At 48.3% G+C, this 20806-nt stretch overlaps 1 protein-coding gene across 1 annotated transcript in view; it reads right to left on the bottom strand.

The window, feature by feature from the left end:
- Positions 1 to 1227: 1227 nt before the first annotated feature.
- The window catches only part of Stk36 (serine/threonine kinase 36), a 31747-nt gene continuing 12168 nt past the window's right edge, over positions 1228 to 20806 (bottom strand). The window contains exons 12-27 of the mRNA XM_059278642.1: positions 17206 to 17385; positions 16096 to 16193; positions 15509 to 15614; positions 13542 to 13692; positions 12836 to 12963; positions 12219 to 12323; positions 11494 to 11592; positions 11317 to 11405; positions 11010 to 11073; positions 10745 to 10855; positions 6032 to 6106; positions 5038 to 5209; positions 4631 to 4778; positions 4079 to 4226; positions 2798 to 3544; positions 1228 to 1600 (exon numbers count right to left, since the gene is read on the bottom strand). Of these exons, the coding sequence (XP_059134625.1) occupies positions 1457 to 1600; positions 2798 to 3544; positions 4079 to 4226; positions 4631 to 4778; positions 5038 to 5209; positions 6032 to 6106; positions 10745 to 10855; positions 11010 to 11073; positions 11317 to 11405; positions 11494 to 11592; positions 12219 to 12323; positions 12836 to 12963; positions 13542 to 13692; positions 15509 to 15614; positions 16096 to 16193; positions 17206 to 17385 (2565 nt within the window). The 3' untranslated portion in view covers positions 1228 to 1456. The remainder of the gene's footprint in view (positions 1601 to 2797; positions 3545 to 4078; positions 4227 to 4630; positions 4779 to 5037; positions 5210 to 6031; positions 6107 to 10744; positions 10856 to 11009; positions 11074 to 11316; positions 11406 to 11493; positions 11593 to 12218; positions 12324 to 12835; positions 12964 to 13541; positions 13693 to 15508; positions 15615 to 16095; positions 16194 to 17205; positions 17386 to 20806) is intronic.

Raw genomic sequence — 20806 nt, forward strand, 5'->3', positions numbered from 1 at the left:
GAATGTAATCCTCCTGCTTCAGCCTCTTTGGTAGTTGCCGACCCACCCACCTTCAGTTCACTTATTTCAATAAGTTCCCTGGTTTTTCCGACCAAAATAGAAACTGTGACAGGCACAGTATCTAGTACATAGGAAGGGGTGTGTGTGTGTGTGTGTGTGTGTGTGTGTGTGTGTGTTCTGAATTAAAATAATATGGAGAGCAGGAAATTAAGGAGGGTCTTCGAGAAATCTTACTTTTGCTCAAGTGTAACTAAATACAGTGGATAATGAGAAAACTCCTTATAAAATACGACAATCACACTCATCTTTCATTTCTTACAACCTTTAATCAAGGAAGGACAGAAAGACACCTTTCTTTCCTCCTCCCTTTTCTGCTGGGGACTGAACCCAGAACCTCATGTATAGGCAGGCGCACTCACCACTGAGCCACACGAAGAGGACTCTCCCCATTACTGGATGGAGAAAGCAGGGCCCTGGAAGCTTGTCTCGGTTAAGATTCTAACTAATGTGCTGCCAAACACCCTTTCTGGTAAATTGGAATGTCTAGGTACGTTCGATTTTAACTGATGGGACTGTCAAACACTCTTTTCTGGCAAATCCCACAGTCTCCATAAACAACCACTCTTCCAAAGCAGCTAGGATTCCATATACATTGACACGGTGCTAAATATGAAAACGACCGTATTATCATCTCAAAGCACCCCGATTTACCTCTTTAGTCCCATTCTTCTCTGTATCAGCTCCACTGGCCTTGCCTTGAAAGGTATAAACAATTCTCCAAACCAGGATCTTGTGTCAACAGGGTCACAGGGTGTCCAATGTCACAGAGATACTAGAAGGACTGAGCTGCCTGACCCCTTACCTTGGGAGTTTCACATAGGGTGAGGCACATTTTTCAGTAAGTGCTTACAAACAGAACACACACACACACACACACACACACACACACACACACACACACACACGCGTACTTCCCATTCATAGAAGGCTGAGGAACCCCAACAATCGAGGTGATGACATTTATCCCCACAGGCTAGAGCTGAGACAGAGACCAGTGTACATAAAGCAAAAATAGCTAGACAGACACAGGAGATCCAGAAGGGAAGAGACCCAGCAAGTCAGACATGTTTTCCTAAGGCCTGGGTGGGTGGCATGGTCCTGGGGTTGAAGGCACATTCCTGGAGCAAGACCCCCGCACGTAGGAAGGAAGGAATTTTCTCTGGCACCAACAGTGATGATGAAGTTTACTGATTCAAATCATCATGAATCTAGGGAAAGGAAGGAGCTTTAATATGAAAATCTCTTCTAGTTTCTTGCTCACAGGGGAGTTGGCAGCTTATCACTCTTTTTCAGTCTCTCCAGCTCTCGGCTGAGTCAGTAGCTTGGGTAGGAGAATAAGGAAGACTTGGCAACAGAAGGGTAGTGAAGGCTGGAAGAAGAGCCCCAGGAGTCGGGGTCACGTGCTGTGGGTTGGCCTCAGGAGGTGGATGAGTTTCCTGCAATGTCTGGCAGAGGCAGGTCTGGTGCTGCTATTCGGCAGTAACTGGTTCCCCAACGAGAGCAAGGCTAATTTCTCACTGGCACCCAGGGACACCAGCACCTGTGGGATAGGAAGCAAATGGCAGAATATGATGTAAGGGTGAGAAATGGTGGTATTGGCCCATGCAAGGGATTCCCCTTTAACCAAGGAAAGAGAAATGGCCTTTTGGGGACTTGGGATAGACTGATCAAGACAAGAATCTCAAGAGCTATGAATCAATAAGACCCAAGTATCTATTTGCACTCTCTTTGGTACTGGCCATAAAATCAATGCACCAGGTGACCCAGTTACTTGTCCCTGGTAAGAGGTTACGGAAAACAGCAGTAACTGACAGGAAGCCTGAACATCTGCTTCCCAGTGGGTCCCGCATCTCCAACCAAGCATCTCTTTTGTTGTTTCCCCACATGGATTGTGGGAAACTCTTTTAGTGCCTGCACCACCCTGTCAAATGCCTGTGGTTCTAATGTCACCACACTAACTGATTCTGCTCTGTGATCTCTCAGATGTGTGACTCCCCCTGAGTTCTTTAGAGACTCAACATTAAGCAGAAGAAGCAAACTAAGAGAGTATTGGATGAGTATAGGCTCTAGACCCAGATTGGTGAGTTCAAAAGTCCAGTGTCACCCGGCAGCACTGTAACTTGGACAAGTCACTAAATTATTTATGCTTCCGTTTCCTCGCCTACAAAATGAGTGTAGTAACAGCTTAAACTAGATAATCAAGGTGAAATGCTTAGCACGGCACTAAAAACAAAAGCAGTTGGCAGCTTCATGGCCTCAGTATCTTCTGGTTTCCCCCATCTTCCTTCTGGTTTTTTTTTTTTTTTTTTTTTTTGGTTTTTCGAGACAGGGTTTCTCTGTATAGCTTTGTGCCTCTCCTGGAACTCACTTGGTAGCCCAGGCTGGCCTCGAACTCACAGAGATCCGCCTGGCTCTGCCTCCCGAGTGCTGGGATTAAAGGCGTGGGCCACCACCGCCCGGCTCCCTTCTGTTTTGTGTCTGGAAGAGATAAGCTATGATTCTTGGGATCTCAGGCATGTCCTAGCCCAGTGGAGCCTTCCAGATCCCTTCCCTTCTCTAGGGTGGGAGAGGGAAAAAGAGAAACCCATCTCCAACGTACTGTATTTGAGTTTCTTACACCCAGACAGGGCCATATTTGGCTTTTCTAGGTGTTGTAGGTCCTCACAAACTACATCAGAGAAATGCTGTGACCTGCAGGGCCTTTGGCCATCACGGCTCCTGAGTCCCGTGGCTTTACCTGATGAATACAGGACTCTTGTCGGAGGCTCCGAAGAGCAATGAGGGCAGCCTCCTTGACAGTTGGCTGAGGGTCTCCACATGCCATTTCTAGGAGCCGCTGGGGTACTTGGCACTGTAATAGCTCCTTGCCCAATCCTTCAGGTCCCAGATTGCCCAGAGCTGATGCAACATTGCGCCGGATACCATCCTGAGGATCTCCAAGCAGCTGGGTCAAACTGGGCACAGCAGCTGCCAGGGCAGGTCCCAAGGGACCAGCCTGGTAGGCCGCATTGCCCACAGCAAAGCTGGCACCGCGTCGCACGGCAGGGTCCTTGTCTCCAAGTCCTAGCAGCAGAAGGCTGAGCAGTCCTGTCTGGCTCTGCAGTGCCCCACGTAGGGCCATGCTGTGTTGTAATAAATGTCCCAGAAGCCCGTAAGTACGGACCCTCACGGTGTTCTCTGAGTGGCCCAGGAGGCTACGCAATGGCCGATAGGATTCATCAGAGCCAGCCAGGAGCTCCTGGACAAAGGACAAGTGGCTGGGGGACAGTACCCGGGCTGTGTGGGTCAGCAGGGACAGAAGGTCAGAAATCATGAAAGGCTGGTCACTCAGTAGGACAATAGAGAGGAATGAGATGATGGTCCTAGAAGAGGTAGCCACTGTGTCCACAAACTGCTTGAGAGAGGTGGGATCCATGAGGGCCAGGCGTGTAAGGAGACCAATGGGCAGCGCTGCTTGTAACAACGGGAGGTGGTGGCAGCAGACCTGTGAGAAATCTGAGTTCAGGTAAAGGAGTCCAGGAGAGGGAGAGGAACATTGCAATGGGGAGTGGGCGAGAGAAATATCGAGCCAAGGAGAGAACTGTCCCGGACAGCAGAGCCTCACCCCACAGCACAACCCAGGAAACCCATGTGGGGCTCGAGAGCAGGGCCTTTCTACACTCACACCTGGCTCTGCAAGGGCACAATTTTCTGCCTCCAGAGATCTAAGGAATACTGCCAAAGAATGCCAGGGCAGTAGTTCCTGACCAAGGAGCTCAGCTACAGTGCCTGGCCTCCCAACTGAGTTCCAATAGAACCAGACAAGAGACCAGTGGACAGGGAAGACCTTAGCCCAGCTTCAGCTGCATGTCTCTGTCTGGGTCTGAGTGCTGCCTCCACTCTAACACTTTGGTCAAGCTGGATGCCCTACTCTTTGAGGGCCTAGGAGAGCCCTAGAGCTATTGGGAGGTGAGTCAGAAGATACAACATTGGCCATCTCCCTTTCCCACCATGGCACCTGAATAACTCCGCCAAGTACCTGCAGCAGGTAGATTGCAACTTCTGAGTCCCTGAGGTCGGCCAAGATGCCTACGAGGAGGTCAGCATCCACATCCAGGGCAAAAGGGAAGCAAAGCAGCTGGCACACGGAGAGGACCACGGCAGGGAGGAACTCGGGCCCCTGAGGCCTAGGAAGGGAGCAAACCAGGGGACCCTTTATGACTCTTCCTCCCTCACGTCCACTCTCCCAGCTCCACTCTCCCAATCTCCACAACTCCTCAGGTTCCCAGCCTGATTCTTTTTTTTTTTTTTTTTTTTTTTTTTTGGTTTTTTTTGAGACAGGGTTTCTCTGTGTAGCTTTGCGCCACACTTTGGAGACGAGGCTGGCCTCGAACTCACAGAGATCCGCCTGCCTCTGCCTCCCGAGTGCTGGGATTAAAGGCGTGTGCCACCACTGCCCGGCCCCAGCCTGATTCTTACCCCACTTCTAGCCTTACAACTCAAGCTGTCAGCTCCTTCTCTCCTGCCCCCACCTCTACTTCCCCTGGTTGGCTCTGACTCTGAGTCTTTTGTTTTTCTAGCTCAGACTCACGCTTGGCTCAGGTGATGCAAGAAGCTGGGGGAAAGCAGGTGCTTGAGGGTCGACATGAGGATGCTTCCATGCTGGGACAGATGGCTCAGGCATAACTGGGGCTCCTGGGTGAAGACGGCCATGGCCAGGCTCAGCAAGGCTGCCATGCCTGAAGACAACAGAGAATGCAGGCCTAGTGAAGCAAGCAAGATGCCCAGCTGCCCCTGATCACCCAAGGATCCCATAACCTGTCTGGTCCTTTCTGTCCCCCATGATAGTCTCCGACTATAGGAGGGGCAGGTCCATTATAGTCTCGGACACCTTCTCTGCACATAGTAGGGGTACTTATCTATGGGCTAACCCAGTTCTAAGCTGCCTCCTTTTGAAAAGGGACCTCTACAAACAGAGCTATGCTAAGAGAGAGACACCTTGCGGTGAAATCAGTGTCCAGTCTGGCTCTAGGCTGGGCGGACTTGAGAGTGACAGATCGTCTTCCTGTACAGTCACCTCCTCAGGTAGCCTCAGGGCCATGGAAAAGCGGTGCCACAGAATGGTCCACACCTCGGAAGCAGCCACTTCTCTGGTCAGGCCAGGCTTCCCCTGTTGGAGAGGAGGATATGCAGAAGTCAGGGGTCCAAACTCCTTTGGTCATCTCTGTCCCTAACCATACAGGGAAACAGAGTCACTGAAATCATTCCTGCTGTCTTCCTACATGATATTTCTGTATTTTTCTCCCGTTCCTTGCCCATTTCCCCTTATCGTTCCTCCTTTCCTCCCTCTCTCCTTCCCTTCTTCTTTGTAGAAAATGGTATCTTATTATGTATTCAGGCTACCCTCAAATTTATGATCCTCCTGCCTCAGCCTCTCAAACCCTAGGACTGTAAGTCGACCACACCCAGCTTATGTTCCCCTCCTATCATGATTTAACCCAATCTCTCAACCTACGAATGTGCCCACTGAAAGCCAGGAAACTGTCCTTTTCAGATCAGCTCATGTCAAGGCCAAGTTGTGTACAAGGCTTCTAAAAAGACTTTTTTTTTTGGTATGTTGAGACAGGATCTTATGTTCTTCAGGCTAGTTTCAAACTCACTATGTGGCCAAGGCTGGCCTGGAACTCCTACCTCTGAGTGAAGAAAAATTTCATCTAAACAACAATAATAAAAATCCATAAACCCAAACCCCAAATCCAGACCCCAGAGAAGCTGTTTTTCTCCCCAGATCCCTGGGACAACACAGCTGAACAGCTCACTTCAGTGTCCCGTTGAGGGGGGGGGGGTCGGCGTGGGGATCAGGCTAGTATAGTTAACACAGTGTGAGGGGATAGGCAAGCACGGGCTGCTTCTTCATTTCTATCATCCAGTGGCTCCGAAATATGCCCAGTTCCCCTCTCTGCTTCTCACCTATCTCACGGCACACCTGTACCTGAATAAGGAGCTGGAGCAAAAGGATGAGGAGACCATCATAGAAGCCACAGCTACACGGTGGAGTCAGCCGGACCTGTTGGAGAGAGGCATGAGGAACACAGATACTCAAGAGGGATGAGGCAGCTACCTAGACCAGGCTCCCAGCACCTAGCGGGGAGAAAACTCTCTTCGCTGGCCTGGCAGAGTGAGACAAGTTTTGGATTTAGGAGTTTTGGTTCTTGCCTGTTCTTTCATCATGTTCCTAAAGACACATGGTCTAGTAGATAAGCTTGGGTCCAAGAGCAATTCCAGCTTAGGAAAATGTTTGTTAAACAAGAAGTCGGGAACACAGTTGAACGTGCCTAACAGCACCTCCTAGAGGCAGAAGACATAGGCAACATTTTAAAGGCAGGGCTGGAATGTAGCTCAATGGCAGGACATTTGCCAAGATTGTGCCAGGCCACGAGTTCAATCTCTAGCACTCCAAAATAAGCATATAAAAATTAAAAGACAGAAAAGGGGAACGGCGGTAGAAAGGCAGGGCGTCCTAAGTGCAGAGCACAGCATACAGAAGAGCTGGCAGGCGTAAGAGTTCAGAGTGAATTCTGGAAATGAGTGACAACTCTAGAGCCCATCGGCATCAGACAGGCCGTGACAGTCTAGAGCAGTGGTTCTCAACCTTCCTGATGCTGTGACCCTTTAATACAGTTCCTCATGATGTGGTGACCCCCAATCATAAAATTATTTTGTTGCTACTTCATAACTGCAATTTTGTTACTGTTATGAATCATAATGTAAACAAAGGGGTCGCGATCCACAGGTTGAGAACGGCTGGTCTACAGCCTGAACTGTTTCCTATAAGCAGTGGGAAGCCAATAAAGAGTTACACGGTATGACTTATCTCCACATTAGCAATGTTTTGTAAAATACCGCAATGTTTTGTAAATTACTGCTTTATTCTCAGAATTTAAAATATTGCAAAACACTCAACATATAATTCTATGTTTAAAAAACATTGATTGAGCCGGGCGGTGGTGGCGCACGCCTTTAATCCCAGCACTCGGGAGGCAGAGCCAGGCGGATCTCTGTGAGTTCGAGGCCAGCCTGGACTACCAAGTGAGTCCCAGGAAAGGCACGAAGTTACACAGAGAAACCCTGTCTCGAAAAAAACCAAAAAAAAAAAAAAAAAAAAAAAAAAAAAACCATTGATTGAATGGATGGTCATATTTTATATGTATATATATATATATATAAAGGATATATATATATTTATATATATAAAGGATGACAATTATATGAATATGAAGTCTATCCTTTTTCCAAAATGAGGGAGATAAGAGTTCCAAATGTATGTGGTAGGGTTACTTTTGCCAGGCAGTGGTGGCACATGCCTTTAGTCCCAGCACTCAGGAGGCAGAGGCAGGTGGATCTCTATGAGTTCAAGGACAGCCTGGTCTATACATTGAGTTTCAAACAGCTAGGACTACACAGAGAAACCCTGCCTTGACAAAACAGGAAAGAGAGAGAGTCCCAAAGGGCCTGAAAAGCAAACCAGGAGGCCACATAATGGCCTGGGTTCCTGAAGAACACACAGAGTATCAGCCACTTCTCCATGTTCATTAAGGAGGAAAAGCATGAAAGGTAGAATGGACATGGCAGGAGAAGGGATGAGGTAAAGTATCAGGAAGACTTCAGCCATAAGAGCGTGTGCTCCTGGAGGGGACTGAAGCAGGGAGGGAACCTCTCACCTCAGATAACTGGACAAGGAGAATCTCTCACTGCTGTGGGATGCTCTGTATGGCAAATGTGTTGCTGATTAGTCAATAAATAAAACACTGATTGGCCATTGGCTAGGCAGGAAGTGTAGGCGGGACAAGGAGGAGAATTGGGAAGTGGAAGGCTGAATCAGAGAGACACTGCCAGCTGCCACGATGACAAACAGCATATGAAGATGTCGGTAAGCCACGAGCCACATGGCAAGGTATAGATTTATAGAAATGGATTAATTTAAGCTGTAAGAACAGTTAGCAAGAAGCCTGCCACAGCCATACAGTTTGCAACCAATATAAGTCTCTGTGTTCACTTGGTCGGGTCTGAGTGGCTGTGGGACTGGCAGGTGAGAGAGACTTGTCCTGACTGTGGGCCAGGCACGAAAACTCTAGCTACAAATGGCGTCCAACGTGGGGCAAGAGTTTCCACCTAAAAACTGAGAAAAAAGATTCTAAAACGGAGCTAAAAACAGCTTCCTAATTGTCTCTCTCAAATGAGCAGCAGCTGCTGGTTTGAGCTACTTATGGGTTCCTAGTGTACACGCTCAACCTGCCGTATGGCGGGAATGAGGCCTCTGCAAGTGGCACATTAAGCTGCATGGTGGATTTAGCCTTGCAGGTACAAAACAAAAAAAGAGGTTTCTGGACTACACGCTGCTTGGATAGAGGCATAGACCCACGATGGCTCCCAGAGCCGGTGGTGAAGTGCCACGGCCATGTTGGGAAGCTGAGGTGGGCGGAGCCAGCAGCCACAGCTGCTGCAATTTAAGGCAATAGATTCACAATAAGACAGATTCAGATGTAATAGTTTACAATGTGTGTAAAAGATACGTAGGAAGCCGGGCGGTGGTGGCGCACGCCTTTAATCCCAGCACTCGGGAGGCAGAGCCAGGCGGATCTCTGTGAGTTCGAGGCCAGACTGGACTACCAAGTGAGTCCCAGGAAAGGCGCAAAGCTACACAGAGAAACCTTGTCTCGAAAAACCAAAAAAAAAAAAAAAAAAAAAAAAGATACGTAGGCTTGAAAGAGACAAAAAAGGTGAGATATATATAGAGTTATAGAAACAAATACATAGTTTTAAAAAATAAAGTCTTTAAAGAGACAGTAAAGGTAGTATAAAAAATAAGCCACGTAAAGATGAATATTACACAGAGAATCTGGATTGTGTTGTCTTTGAGATTCTTTTTTTTTTTTTTTTTAAATTTATTTATTTATTACATATACAGTGTTCTGTCTGCACGAATCCCTGCAGGCCAGAAGAGGGCACCAGATCTCATTACAGATGGTTGTGAGCCACCATGTGGTTGCTGGGAATTGAACTCAGGACCTTTGGAAGAGCAAACAGTGTTCTTAACCTCTGAGCCATCTCTCCAGCCCCGTCTTTGGGATTCTTAACTGCAGAGAGATATTTGATTGTAAAGGAAGCTGAGTTAAACCAATATGCATATTTTAAAGATATCTTGACTTCAAAATTTGGATATAAGGATATGTTGCTTTGGAAAGGAGACTGCTTTTGTTCCCACAGAAAGCCAGAGGCTATGGATTTGTTCCAGATTAAGATACATCAGGTTTGACCAGCCAAGACCCCCTGAAAAGTCTCCGATGACACCATGGCCCAGATGATCCAACATCCAGAATGGTTTGAAGGCAACTGGCTCAGATGATACACCTTCATGGACTACTCCATAATTCTAAAATTTTCTTTGTGTCCCCATAAGATACAGCGCCCCCCTCCAGCAGGAAGTAGTAAGAGAAGCTATGCCCAAATTCCCAAATTATATGTAATTTTACTTTGTTAAGGTTAAAACCTTCCATTTTGAAAAAAAAAGGGGGGGAAGTGCTGTGGGATGCTCTGTATGGCAAATGTGTTGCTAATTAGTCAATAAATAAAACACTGATTGGCCATTGGCTAGGCAGGAAGTGTAGGCGGGACAAGGAGGAGAATAAAGCTGAGAAGTGGAAGGCTGAATCAGAGAGACACTGCCAGCTGCCACGATGACAAACAGCATATGAAGATGCCAGTAAGCCACGAGCCACATGGCAAGGTATAGATTTATAGAAATGGATTAATTTAAGCTGTAAGAACAGTTAGCAAGAAGCCTGCCACGGCCATACAGTTTGCAACCAATATAAGTCTCTGTGTTTACTTGGTCGGGTCTGAGTGGCTGTGGGACTGGCAGGTGAGAGAGACTTGTCCTGACTGTGGGCCAGGCAGGAAAACTCTAGCTACATCTCACCTCAGACAACTGGACAAGGGGAACCTCTCATCTCAGATAACTGGACAAGGGGAACCTCTTACCCCAGATAACTGGACAAGGGGAACCTCTTACCCCAGATAACTGGACAAGGGGAACCTCTTGCCTCAGATAACTGGACAAGGGGAACCTCTCACCTCAGATAACTGGACAAGGGGGAACCTCTCACCTCAGATAACTGGACAAGGGGGAACCTCTCACCTCAGATAACTGGACAAGGGGAACCTCTCACCTCAGATAACTGGACAAGGGGAACCTCTCACCTCAGATAACTGGACAAGGGGAACCTCTCACCTCAGATAACTGGACAAGGGGGAACCTCTCACCCCAGATAACTGGACAAGGGGGAACCTCTCACCTCAGATAACTGGACAAGGGGAACCTCTCACCCCAGATAACTGGACAAGGGGAACCTCTCGCCTCAGATAACTGGACAAGGGGAATCTCTTTCCTCATAACTGGGCAGCTTCCTTTCTTTCCCTCCCTACCTCCATCTTTGAAAGCTCTAAATCAGAAAAGAGGCCCTGCTCAGCCCCGGCTTAGGGCAGTCCACTGTCTGGTGGCAAAGGAGATTAAGAGGGTCTTCTTGACTCCTTTTCCATTCTGCAGTTTCCTGCAGGCTCACTGGGTTTGAGCTTCCCCAGGAGAGGACTCAGTCCCGGTGCTGGACTCAGAGGAAGCATGTCTGGACCTTCCCCAGCACCTCACCTCTGCAGGGGCCGACAAGGCATGAGCAGCTGCAGCAATCCATTCCTGGGGCTGGAGGTCAAAGGTCACCCCTTGCTGACCAAGTTGGCCTAAGAGACAGGCTGCTGCATTCTGTGAGAAAGGTAGAGGAAGAGAAGGACCACTGAATCTGAGTGGTATTCAGGACCTGACAAGGTGCTCACAGAAATAGCAGCAAACAGAGCAATGGCTGCCTGCTCCCAAGAGGGTCAGATGCAGGGGTGAAAGGAGAAGGCTGAAGACTCACCACAAGAGAGACGACGTGTGAGCGGGTAAAAAGAGTAGCAACCTCACTGCCCAGCTTCTCCAATCTGGAAGAGAGAGATACAGCGGGGGGGTCCAATGGCTGTTAAGGGTCCTTCCCTCTCCCTCTCCCTGCGTGTCTACTTCCAAGGCCCAGAGGTGATGAGAATCCAGGCCTGTTCTTTGTAGAGAAATGTCACTCTGTCTCAGCCCCTTCTAGGAAAAAGCTAAGAAAGGGGTGCTATTCCCTATGTGTCAGGGAGAGCTCTGTGGGAAGGAGACTTTAGCGCAGACCTGACTTTATGACTCACCCAGCAGGCAGATCTTGGAGCCGAAAGACAAGAAGGGACAGGAGGTAGAGTGCCACCTCAGTGGACTCTTCCCAATCGGCTACTTTTACCTACAAAGGAAGCCTGAGCTATGAGAACAACTTCTGGGTGAGATGGACCACCGTGAGGTACCCAAGCATGCTGGTATCCCCGGCTTACCTTGCCCTGGACCAACATCAACAGTGACTCCAAGGCCAGGGGCTCTTGCCCCAGAATCTGGCACAGGCGTTCACTGATATAACAGCAAGAATAGAGAACCTAGGCAAGTCGGAAAGAGCCTGTCAGTGCACAGAGCAGCCCTGGGCTCCTACAGTGGAAGGCTCCGCTGAAAAGCAGGCAAGCCTCTCAGTAGAGCTGCTGTCCACACATGGGGGCTGTGACCATTTTGACTGTCACTACGACTGGAGTGAGAAGAGCCTAAGTAAAGCACACCTCTGAGTGTTTCTGTGAGGGCCTTTCCAAAGCGGGGGGAACCCGTCCTGAATGTGCATGGCACCATCCCACAGGCTGGGGCCTGGATGGAATGAAAGGGGGAAAGAAAAATCCAGACACTCCTGCATCGCACGTATTCTTTCTCTCTGCTTCCTGGATGCCACCATGTGGACCGCCCTGCTCTTCTCAGCCACGCCTCCCTCCCCCCATGAAACTTTTCTCCTCTATGAGTTCTGCCTGACTCAGAACTCACTACGTAGACCAGGCTGGCAGGCTGGCCTCAAACTCACAGAGATCAGCCTCCCTCTGCCTCCTGAGTGCTGGAATTAAAGCAAGCATCACCATGCCCAGCTATGGATAATTCCTTTTATTTCTCTCTCCCTCCTCCCCTCCCTCCCTTTCCTGGGAGTTAAAAGAAACCTGAAGTATTGGGAACTGTGGGAAGGAAGTACCTTGAGAAGGTGGAGGCATAGGATGTGATGCCGCAGACCAGAGACAAGGGATGGCCTCAGTTGGCTATTGTCCTCAGTCAGCTGATTGGCCAAATGCCAAGAGACCTACGGAGACATACTCGACTCTATCCCATCTCCCTTATTCCACGTCATTCCTCACACATCTTCAATTGGCCAGAACGCAGACTCTTGCTAGCCCCTCTTAGGTTCACTGGAAATCTCAGACCCCATTCTCTTCCCGGTCTCCATGGCCAGTGGAGAACTGATCCTGCCTGAGTTTGGTCTTAATGTAGGCAGGTATAAAGGAAAGTGTTAGTAAGCAACAAAGTAGGGACGCTCAATCTGAGTGCCCCCTGACCCTGGAGAGACACAATGGCTACCAGTTCGCTGCCCTATCTCCTGGGCAGGTACTGCTGAGCCAGGTTGCCAACACTCTGGAATTCTAGCCATCCTATGGTGAACAAGTGACCCAGACCAGCGTGGGAGTGTCTGTTTCTGGAAATCCTGAGCAAGGAGAAGCCCAAAACTAATTTTTCTGTCTCTCGACAGCAACTATGACCAGCCTCCCTGGTTCCCAAGTTGCCGGGAAGAAAGGAGCAAGCCCGCGTGTCTCAGACCTGTTCCTTGGCGTCCCAGCAGCTCGGCAGCCCCACGGGAGCGGTACACATGGCTGCCAGGGCGGAAGAGATGGCTCCAGGGATATCTTCACACTGCTCCCGCAGTGGCTGCGTCACTTGCGGGGCTCCTGCGGAGAAAGGGAAAGCATACTGGTAAGGTCTGGTTGTTCCTCAGATTCCCCCCCCCCCCGTTGGTCTTTTAGGATTTTTTTTTTTTTTTTAAAAGATTTATTTATTTATTATGTATACAGAAGAGGGTGCCAGATCTCATTACAGATGGTTGTGAGCCACCATGTGGGTGCTGGGAATTGAACTCAGGACCTCTGTAAGAGCAGTCAGTGCTCTTAACCTCTGAGCCATCTCTCCAGCCCTCTTTTAGGATTTTTTGTTGTTGTTGTTTTGTCTTGCTTTGCTTTTTGGCTTTTTGAAACAGGGTCTCATTATGTCCCAGGCAAGCCTTAAACTATGAAGCTGAAGATCACTTTGAACTTGATCCCCCTGCCTCTGCCTCCGGAGTGCTGGGATTACATGCATGTGCCATCAAGCCCAGGGCTTCATCCATGCTAGGCAAGCACTCTACCACATAAGCTACATTCCCCAAGCCCAATTTACACTTTTTGAGCACCTGCCAAGTTCCAGGCACCATTCTAGATGATGGAAGTAGGAAGGACATAGGCAGACCCTTGGAAGAAGAAGTTCGGCTCACCTGGGGGCGTGTGGAAAGCAAGCTGCGGGACTGTTAGGCCGTGAAGGAGTCCGTCTAGCACAGCGCGCTGTGTGGTCAACAGGCTGGAGTAAAAGGCATTGGAGATGGCCCGGCTGTTCCCATCCACAGCTTCACACAGCACAGCAAAGCACTGAAGGGAGAAGGGTAGGGGGCATCAGAAAATGGACTGGGCCCTAGTGAGGGCCAGGAATACCCCAGGAACCCAGGAAAGGGGTCAAGAGCCCAGGAGACAGTGGTCTAACCTAAGAATTCTTCCCGGGGAAAATGCACCCACAGTCTTCCTGGATGACAGAGGAGGATTTGGGGATGAATCTTTCCCTTTCTCCTTTTCCCTCCCACCACCTCTCTTCCCTCCCTCTCTCTCCTCTCTCTCTCTCTCTCTCTCTCTCTCTCTCTCTCTCTCTCTCTCTCTCTCTCCCTCTCTCTCTCTCTCTCCCTCCCTCTGTGTGTGTGTGTGTGTACTGGGATTCAACCCCTTACACACACTCTTACATCTGTCCAACCAACCCTTCTATTTTCTCATCAGCATCTCCCTAGATGATGTTTCTGAAAATGTGGAACAAGGGTATATAATAATTCAGAAATTGAGGAGGAGAGACAATTATTCCAAACTCCTCATTGTGCTCAGTCCTCAGTGACGTGACAGATGTTGGCCAATAACACCAGTGACTGACTACTGGTCGAAATTTAGTCTAGACATTCAAAGCATTCTGACTTGAAAGAATGAATACAAAAATGGAATCTCAAATGATGAAAATGTGAACGGACCATTACCTGGAGGCAGGAAATTATCCCAATCGCTAGTTTCAACAACTATACAATCATTTTCCTGGGACATGAGTGTCTGTGTCCTCTCTGACCAGTGACAACTCAGCTGTTTTCTCATTCAATCCTCCACTCTCCTGCCCTTAGCTTAGGGTCCAAGAAAGGGGATTTGAGTTCATGAGGCTTTAGTGTAAATAAGACTGGAGAATATTAGCTGATCTGCAGGATGCTTCATCGTTTTCTGTTGCTTTTTGTTTGTTCTGTGTTCAAGACAGGGTCTCACTATGTAGCCCTAGATGTCTCAACTATATGTAGACCAGGCTGGCCCGGAACTCAGAGATCCATCTGCCTCTGCCTCCCCAGTGCTGGGATTAAGGGCATGTGCCACTATGCCTGGCTTTTTAAAAATATATTTATTTATTTTAAGATACTTATATTTATGGTCCCTGATATATGCCAAACTACTCAATGCCTCTGCATTTTACATATGGTGTTCTTTCTATCTAGAGTGGTCTGTCTCCTTCCCTGACCCCACCAAGCTGGCAAGCGGCTATGCATTTATCTATCTATCTATCTATCTATCTATCTATCTATCTATCTATCTATCTATTTGGTTTTTCGAGACAGGGTTTCATTGTGTTATGCAGCCCTGGCTGTCCTGGATCTCACTCTGTAGACCAGGCTGGCCTCAAACTCACAGAGATCCACCTGCCTCTGCCCCTCAAGTACTGGGATTAAAGGTGTGCACAATTTCTTTGAGGACTCTCCATGCAGAGCTAACGGCATCTTCTTTAGTGGTGCCTCTGCACCATGTACAAAGTTCAAATGAAGTTCTCACTTTCTCTACTTGGCTCATTTTTTTTTTTTTCAAGACAGGGTTTCTCTATGTAGTCCTGGCTGTCCTGGAACTCACTATGTAGACCAGGCTAGTCTCAGACTCAGAGATCTGCCTGGCTCTGGCTCCTGAGTGCTGGGACTAAGTAAAAGCATGCGCCACTACAACCGGCCCTACTTGAGTACCTTTAGTCTCTTCAAGATGAAGCCTCTGTTACTTATGTGGCATATGGCACATGGTGAGATGTCAATAACATCTGTTGTAGTAACATAATCATAAGAAAGGCACTGGGAGAAACACAGGAAAAAATAGGAAAGACAAAAACCCGGAAGCCGGAGGAGATTACCATAAGGCTGTCCCTGCGAAATGTCTGCTCGGAGTCATCTGATTGGGCCAACAGCTTTCCCAACAAGTCCAAAAAGAGGTTGGCAGCCTCCTGAAACACCTGTAGGCTGGAGAAGAATGAACCCATGGCATCTTCCCATCCTCCCACCCTGGATATGGGTATGGCAAATGGGTCAGTTCTGGCAAGGTAGATCTTTGCCAAGGAACACATCAGAATGTTTTTCCTTTCGACTCTGCTAACAGACACACGAGGGGGGGGGGGGCGTGGGTGGTGGGGTGGTGGAGAGGAGGAGAGAGCTCACATATACCGTTCGAGCCCCTTCTCAGCTGTTTTCACAGTTTGGTCCTTCCACTGAAGCCCATCTGTGCCGGGTGTACTGACTCTTAGAATCTGACTGTCACGTGGCAAAGCTGGAAGTGTCTCAAGGTCCTTATGGGGATCAACTAAACTCTGAAGGCTGGTCAGCTCATCTCTAACCCCGTCACACATCACCACTCCTCACTTGCTCCTCCTAATGAGGAGGGGGACTAACGAAGCAGAAACTGAAGCCACACTGGCCAGCAGGCCAGAAGCGTCTTTTCCCCCACCTGTCACCTGTCTGGTTCCTCTCCAGATTGAAGGCACAGGAAAAGTAGGCCTGAACCACGGCCAACAGGTCCCGCAAGAAGGCCCCATACCAAGGTTGCTGTGAAAAGGGACAGAAAGGGCAGCATGAGGAATGGAGACCAGAGGCAGAAAAAGAAGCAACAAAGGCGTGCAGCGTGCCAGGTGGAAAGGGGCAGGGAAGGAGAAAGTCAAGAGTGTCAGTCAAAGGGTCGCAGACCATCTGGAGACGACATCTGACTTGAGCAGCGTGTTGGCGGAGAAGTATCCTTTTCAGTTTCTTATATTTACCTGAGTTTGATACTTAGCAGCAGAGGGCAGCATCCTGAGGGCTGCTTTAATCTGCCTTACCACACCCTCATCAACTGGGGGCGGGGGTGGGTGGGTGGGGGGTACGGATGCGGGGGAGGGGAGCTGTTCTCTGGGCTCAGCCATGTCAGGATCCAGAGCAGGGAAGTAACAGTTTGGCCCCAGCCACACTGAGTCTTTAACTCTGTTTTTTTTTTTTTTTTGGAGCTGAGGATCGAACCCAGGGCCTTGCGCTTGCTAGGCAAGCGCTCTACCACCGAGCTAAATCCCCAACCCGCCACACTGAGTCTTGATCCTAGCTCTCCCACTTATAATATGGCCATATGCAGAGACTGCAGGGGCCAATCTCCTTACTTCAGTGTGCTGCTTGAAAACCAGGTGACAGAGCAGAACTCTTCTCAATATTGGGAAAGGGCCTATTTTTTGAAAGTCTGATTTTTATCTTCTCTTAGAAAACCACATTATACAGGTACACTGGCTCAAACTTCCCCATGCCAATGATAGGCTGGAGCTGAGAAGATGCCCCACTTAGGGTGGGGATGTCTAACATACTCCCTACCACTCAGACAGCTGTATGCCTACCTCGCCTTCTTCACTGACTGATACTACTTGTTTAGGCCCAGAAGGCATCGGAATTTGCAAGTGGTTAGTAATTAGAAATTAATCAGAAGAGAAGGATCGAAAAGAAGAGGTAGTCAGGTCCAACAGACGGCAGCTCCTCCGCCTAGAGAAGGCAAGGAAAAGGACCACCTCTTGTCTTCAGAGGCTGCCGGGCTGCTGGGTACCTGCTGGACACTGCCGCTCTCCTGGCTGTGTCTGAGGAGGCTCAGAGGCAGCCGGGGCAGTCCTGCCTCCTGGCAGAAGGTGTACAGGAGCACAGAGTCACTGCAGCTGGACAGGAGACTGCTCAGGACGCGGAGTGCAGGAAGGAGGTGGGAAGCACCCTCCAGGACGCCTTTCAGGATCTGGGGGACGAGAGAAAGAGACGGCAGTTGGTATAACTATAGGTAAAGGAAGAAGAGTCACAAACACTGAATGGCGCCCAGCGGCGGTGGCGCACGCCTTTAATCCCAGCACTCGGGAGGCAGAGGCAGGCGGATCTCTGTGAGTTTGAGTTCAGCCTGGTCTACAGAGCAAGATCCAGGAAAGGCGCAAAGCTACACAGAGAAACCCTGTCTCGGAAATAAAACAAAACAAAACAAAACCCAATACTGAATGGCTCCAAGGAGTTAGCAGAGCAAACCAAATGTCTGCATTTCTACCTGGAGGAGTTGAAAAGCCAGGGAGGAAGAACAGGAGAACTGCATCAGAGATGACTCTGGAAGGTCACCTGACATAGAACACCAGTGACCAAGGGGCAGGGGACCTCAAGATCTGCTGTCCACTAGGCCCAGTATCATTGTTGTCTGTTCCCTCCCTTCAATAGCCTTTCACCTTAAAGACAACAACAGCATCAACACACACACACACACACACACACACACACACACACACACACACACACAGTGTTCTGAAAAATAAAAACAACAGGGGCTGGAGAGATGGCTCAGTGGTTAAGACCACTGGCTGTTCTTCCAGAGGTCCTAAGTTCAATTCCCAGCAACCACATGGTGGCTCATAACCATCTGTAATGAGATCTGGTGCCCTCTTCTGGCCTACAGGAATACATGCAGACAGAACACTGTGTACATGATAAATAAAATAAATCTTTAAAAAATAAAATAAAACAAAATAAAAATAAAAACAACAGATATGAAACAATATCATTTAACTCCAGAGAAACAAGACATCATTCAGCTCTAGGTCAAGGACTGCCAACATTTCACATGCCAAATTTAGCCAAACATGTATTTATCTGTATGTGCCTGCACACTAAGGATAGTGTCATATTTTTAAATGGGTATTCTTCAAAAGAATACCATAGACACCAAATGTCTCACGGTTCCCTGTTCTCAATTTTGGCATTTATTCTCCCATTTCACCGTGTGCAGTGAAGAACCACTCATTTTAAAGACAGGGAACTGATGCACCTGTGTGGAAAAGGGCCTATCAATGATAAACAGCTAGGGGCTGGGGATTTAGCTCAGTGGTAGAGTGCAAGCACAAGGCCCTGGGTTCGGTCCTCAGCTGGAGGGGTGGAGGTGAGGGGCACTGTCAGTAGCTAGGTCTTTGTGAATTCTGATCAGGGATTCTTATCTCAGAAGCCAAAGACTTTGTTTTCTGAGAGACAGAGGCTGGGCTGGTGAGATGGCTCGGCAGGTACAGTGTTTGCTGCATAAACCTGATGAGCTAAGTTTGATCAGAATCCACTTAAAGGTGGAATAGAGAACCAACTCCACAAAGTTCCCTCTGACCTTTACTCATGCACCATAGCATGTGCCCCCAAATTCATTCTTAACAACTACTTGATTGTTTTTAAACGAAGGTCCTATTATGTTGCCCAGGCTGGTTTCAATCTCCTGGGTTTAGGAAACCACCTGCCCCAGGTGTGGTCACGCACACGTTTAATCAAGGCAGGGATAGATGCAGGGGCGAGAGTGGATGGGGGCAGGGGCGGGGGCAGAGGCAGAGGGATCTCTTGTGAATTTGAGGCTAGCCTGGTAGAGAGACCCTGTCTCAAAAAAGGGGGTGCGGGGCGGGGTGAGGAAAAAAGAAAAGAAACCATCTGCCTAGCCTCCCTGGTTAGAGAAAGAGACTTTAGCACACATTAGAAATGCTCCAATAGCAGGGCGTGGAGGCAAATGCATTTAATCCCAGCACTCAGGAGGCAGAGGCAGGTGGATCTCTGTGAGTTCAAGGCCAGTCTGGTCTACAAAGCAAGTCCAGGACAGCCAGGGCTACACAGAGAAACCCTGTCTTGGAAAGAAATGCTCCAAAAGCAGGAAAATTGTTAGATCCAAAAAATAAGAGCAAGGTACCAATATAATTCAGTGGGAAAAGAAGAACTTTTTTCAAAAACACACCAAGAGATGAACTTACTTCATGATCTATATAAACTAACTCAAAATGGGTGAGAGACCTTAATGTAAAAGCTAAAACTATGGAACATTTAGAAAATCTTTATGGCCACACCATGGCCTATGCCTTTAATCCCAGTACCCTGGAGGCAGAGGCAGGCAGGTCTCTGAGTTCAAGGATAGCCTTGTCTACAGAGTGAGTTCCAGGACAGCTAGGGCTATACAGAGAAACCTTGTCTCAAAACAAAAACAAAAACAAACACACACACACAAAATAGAAATTAAAATTTAAAAATAGAGCAAAGAATGATGGTGAATACCTTTAATTCCAGCACCCAGGAGGCAAAGGCAGGTGGATTTCTGTGAATTCCAGCTTGGCCTACACAATGAGTTCGAGGCTAGCCAGTGCTACACAGAGACCCTGTCTCAAAAAACAAAAACAAAACAACAACAACAACAACAAAACTAAAAATGCACAAATGGACAATAAAGCAGATAAAAAAGTGTTCAACATTCACAGTGGGATTCAAATTACACACTGAGGCGCTGATTTCAATTGTATTGTGTGTGAGTGTGTGTGTGAGTGTTTGCCTGCATATGAATCTCTACATCCCTTGCATGCCTGCCACCCTCGGAGGTCAGAAGAGGGTGTCAGACTCCCTGGTACTGGAATTAAAGATGGTTGTGAGCTGCCACGTGGATGCTGGGAATTGAACCCCGGTTCTCTGGAAGAAGAGCCAGTGCTGTTAACCACTGAGCCCTCTCTCCAGCCCCAGGGTTCAAATTAAAATAATGATAAACTACTACTCACACTTACTAGAATGGCTATAGTCAGGAGTCAGGCAATAATAAATGTCAGCAAGGGGGTGGAGACAGCATAACTCACATGCTGTCAGTAGGAATATAAGACCGTACAGTTACTTTGGAAGATAATTCAGTAGTTATCATATGATCCAGCAGTTCCACTACAAAGTACCTAGCCAAGAGAAATTAACACATCTATACATACATTTGCTTGTGAAACAAAAAAATAACTAGCCATGGTATCACATGCCTTTAATCCCAATCCTCAGAAGGCAGGTACATCTCTCTGAGTTCTAGGTCAGCCAGGGCTACACAGTGAGACCCAGCCTCAATAAGAAAAATGTGTGGAAATAAATCAATGGCCATCAGGCAGTAAATGAATGACTAAAATGTGATTTGTCATCAGCAGTATAAAGGAAAAGGTTGGGACCAGTGAGATGGCTCAGTGAGTAAAGGTGCTTGCAGCCAAGCCTGGTGACTTGAGTTCAATCCTGGTGTGCACACGGTAGGAGGAGAGCTCCAACTCCAGAAAACTGTCACCTGACCTCCATACCTGTGCCAAGGTACAAGTGGCCCTAAGTATTCACAAAAAAGCAAATGTCACAAAGAATTTTTAAAAGAAATT

Source organism: Peromyscus eremicus, chromosome 13 (genome assembly GCF_949786415.1).
Source record: "Peromyscus eremicus chromosome 13, PerEre_H2_v1, whole genome shotgun sequence".
Lineage (NCBI taxonomy): Eukaryota > Metazoa > Chordata > Mammalia > Rodentia > Cricetidae > Peromyscus > Peromyscus eremicus.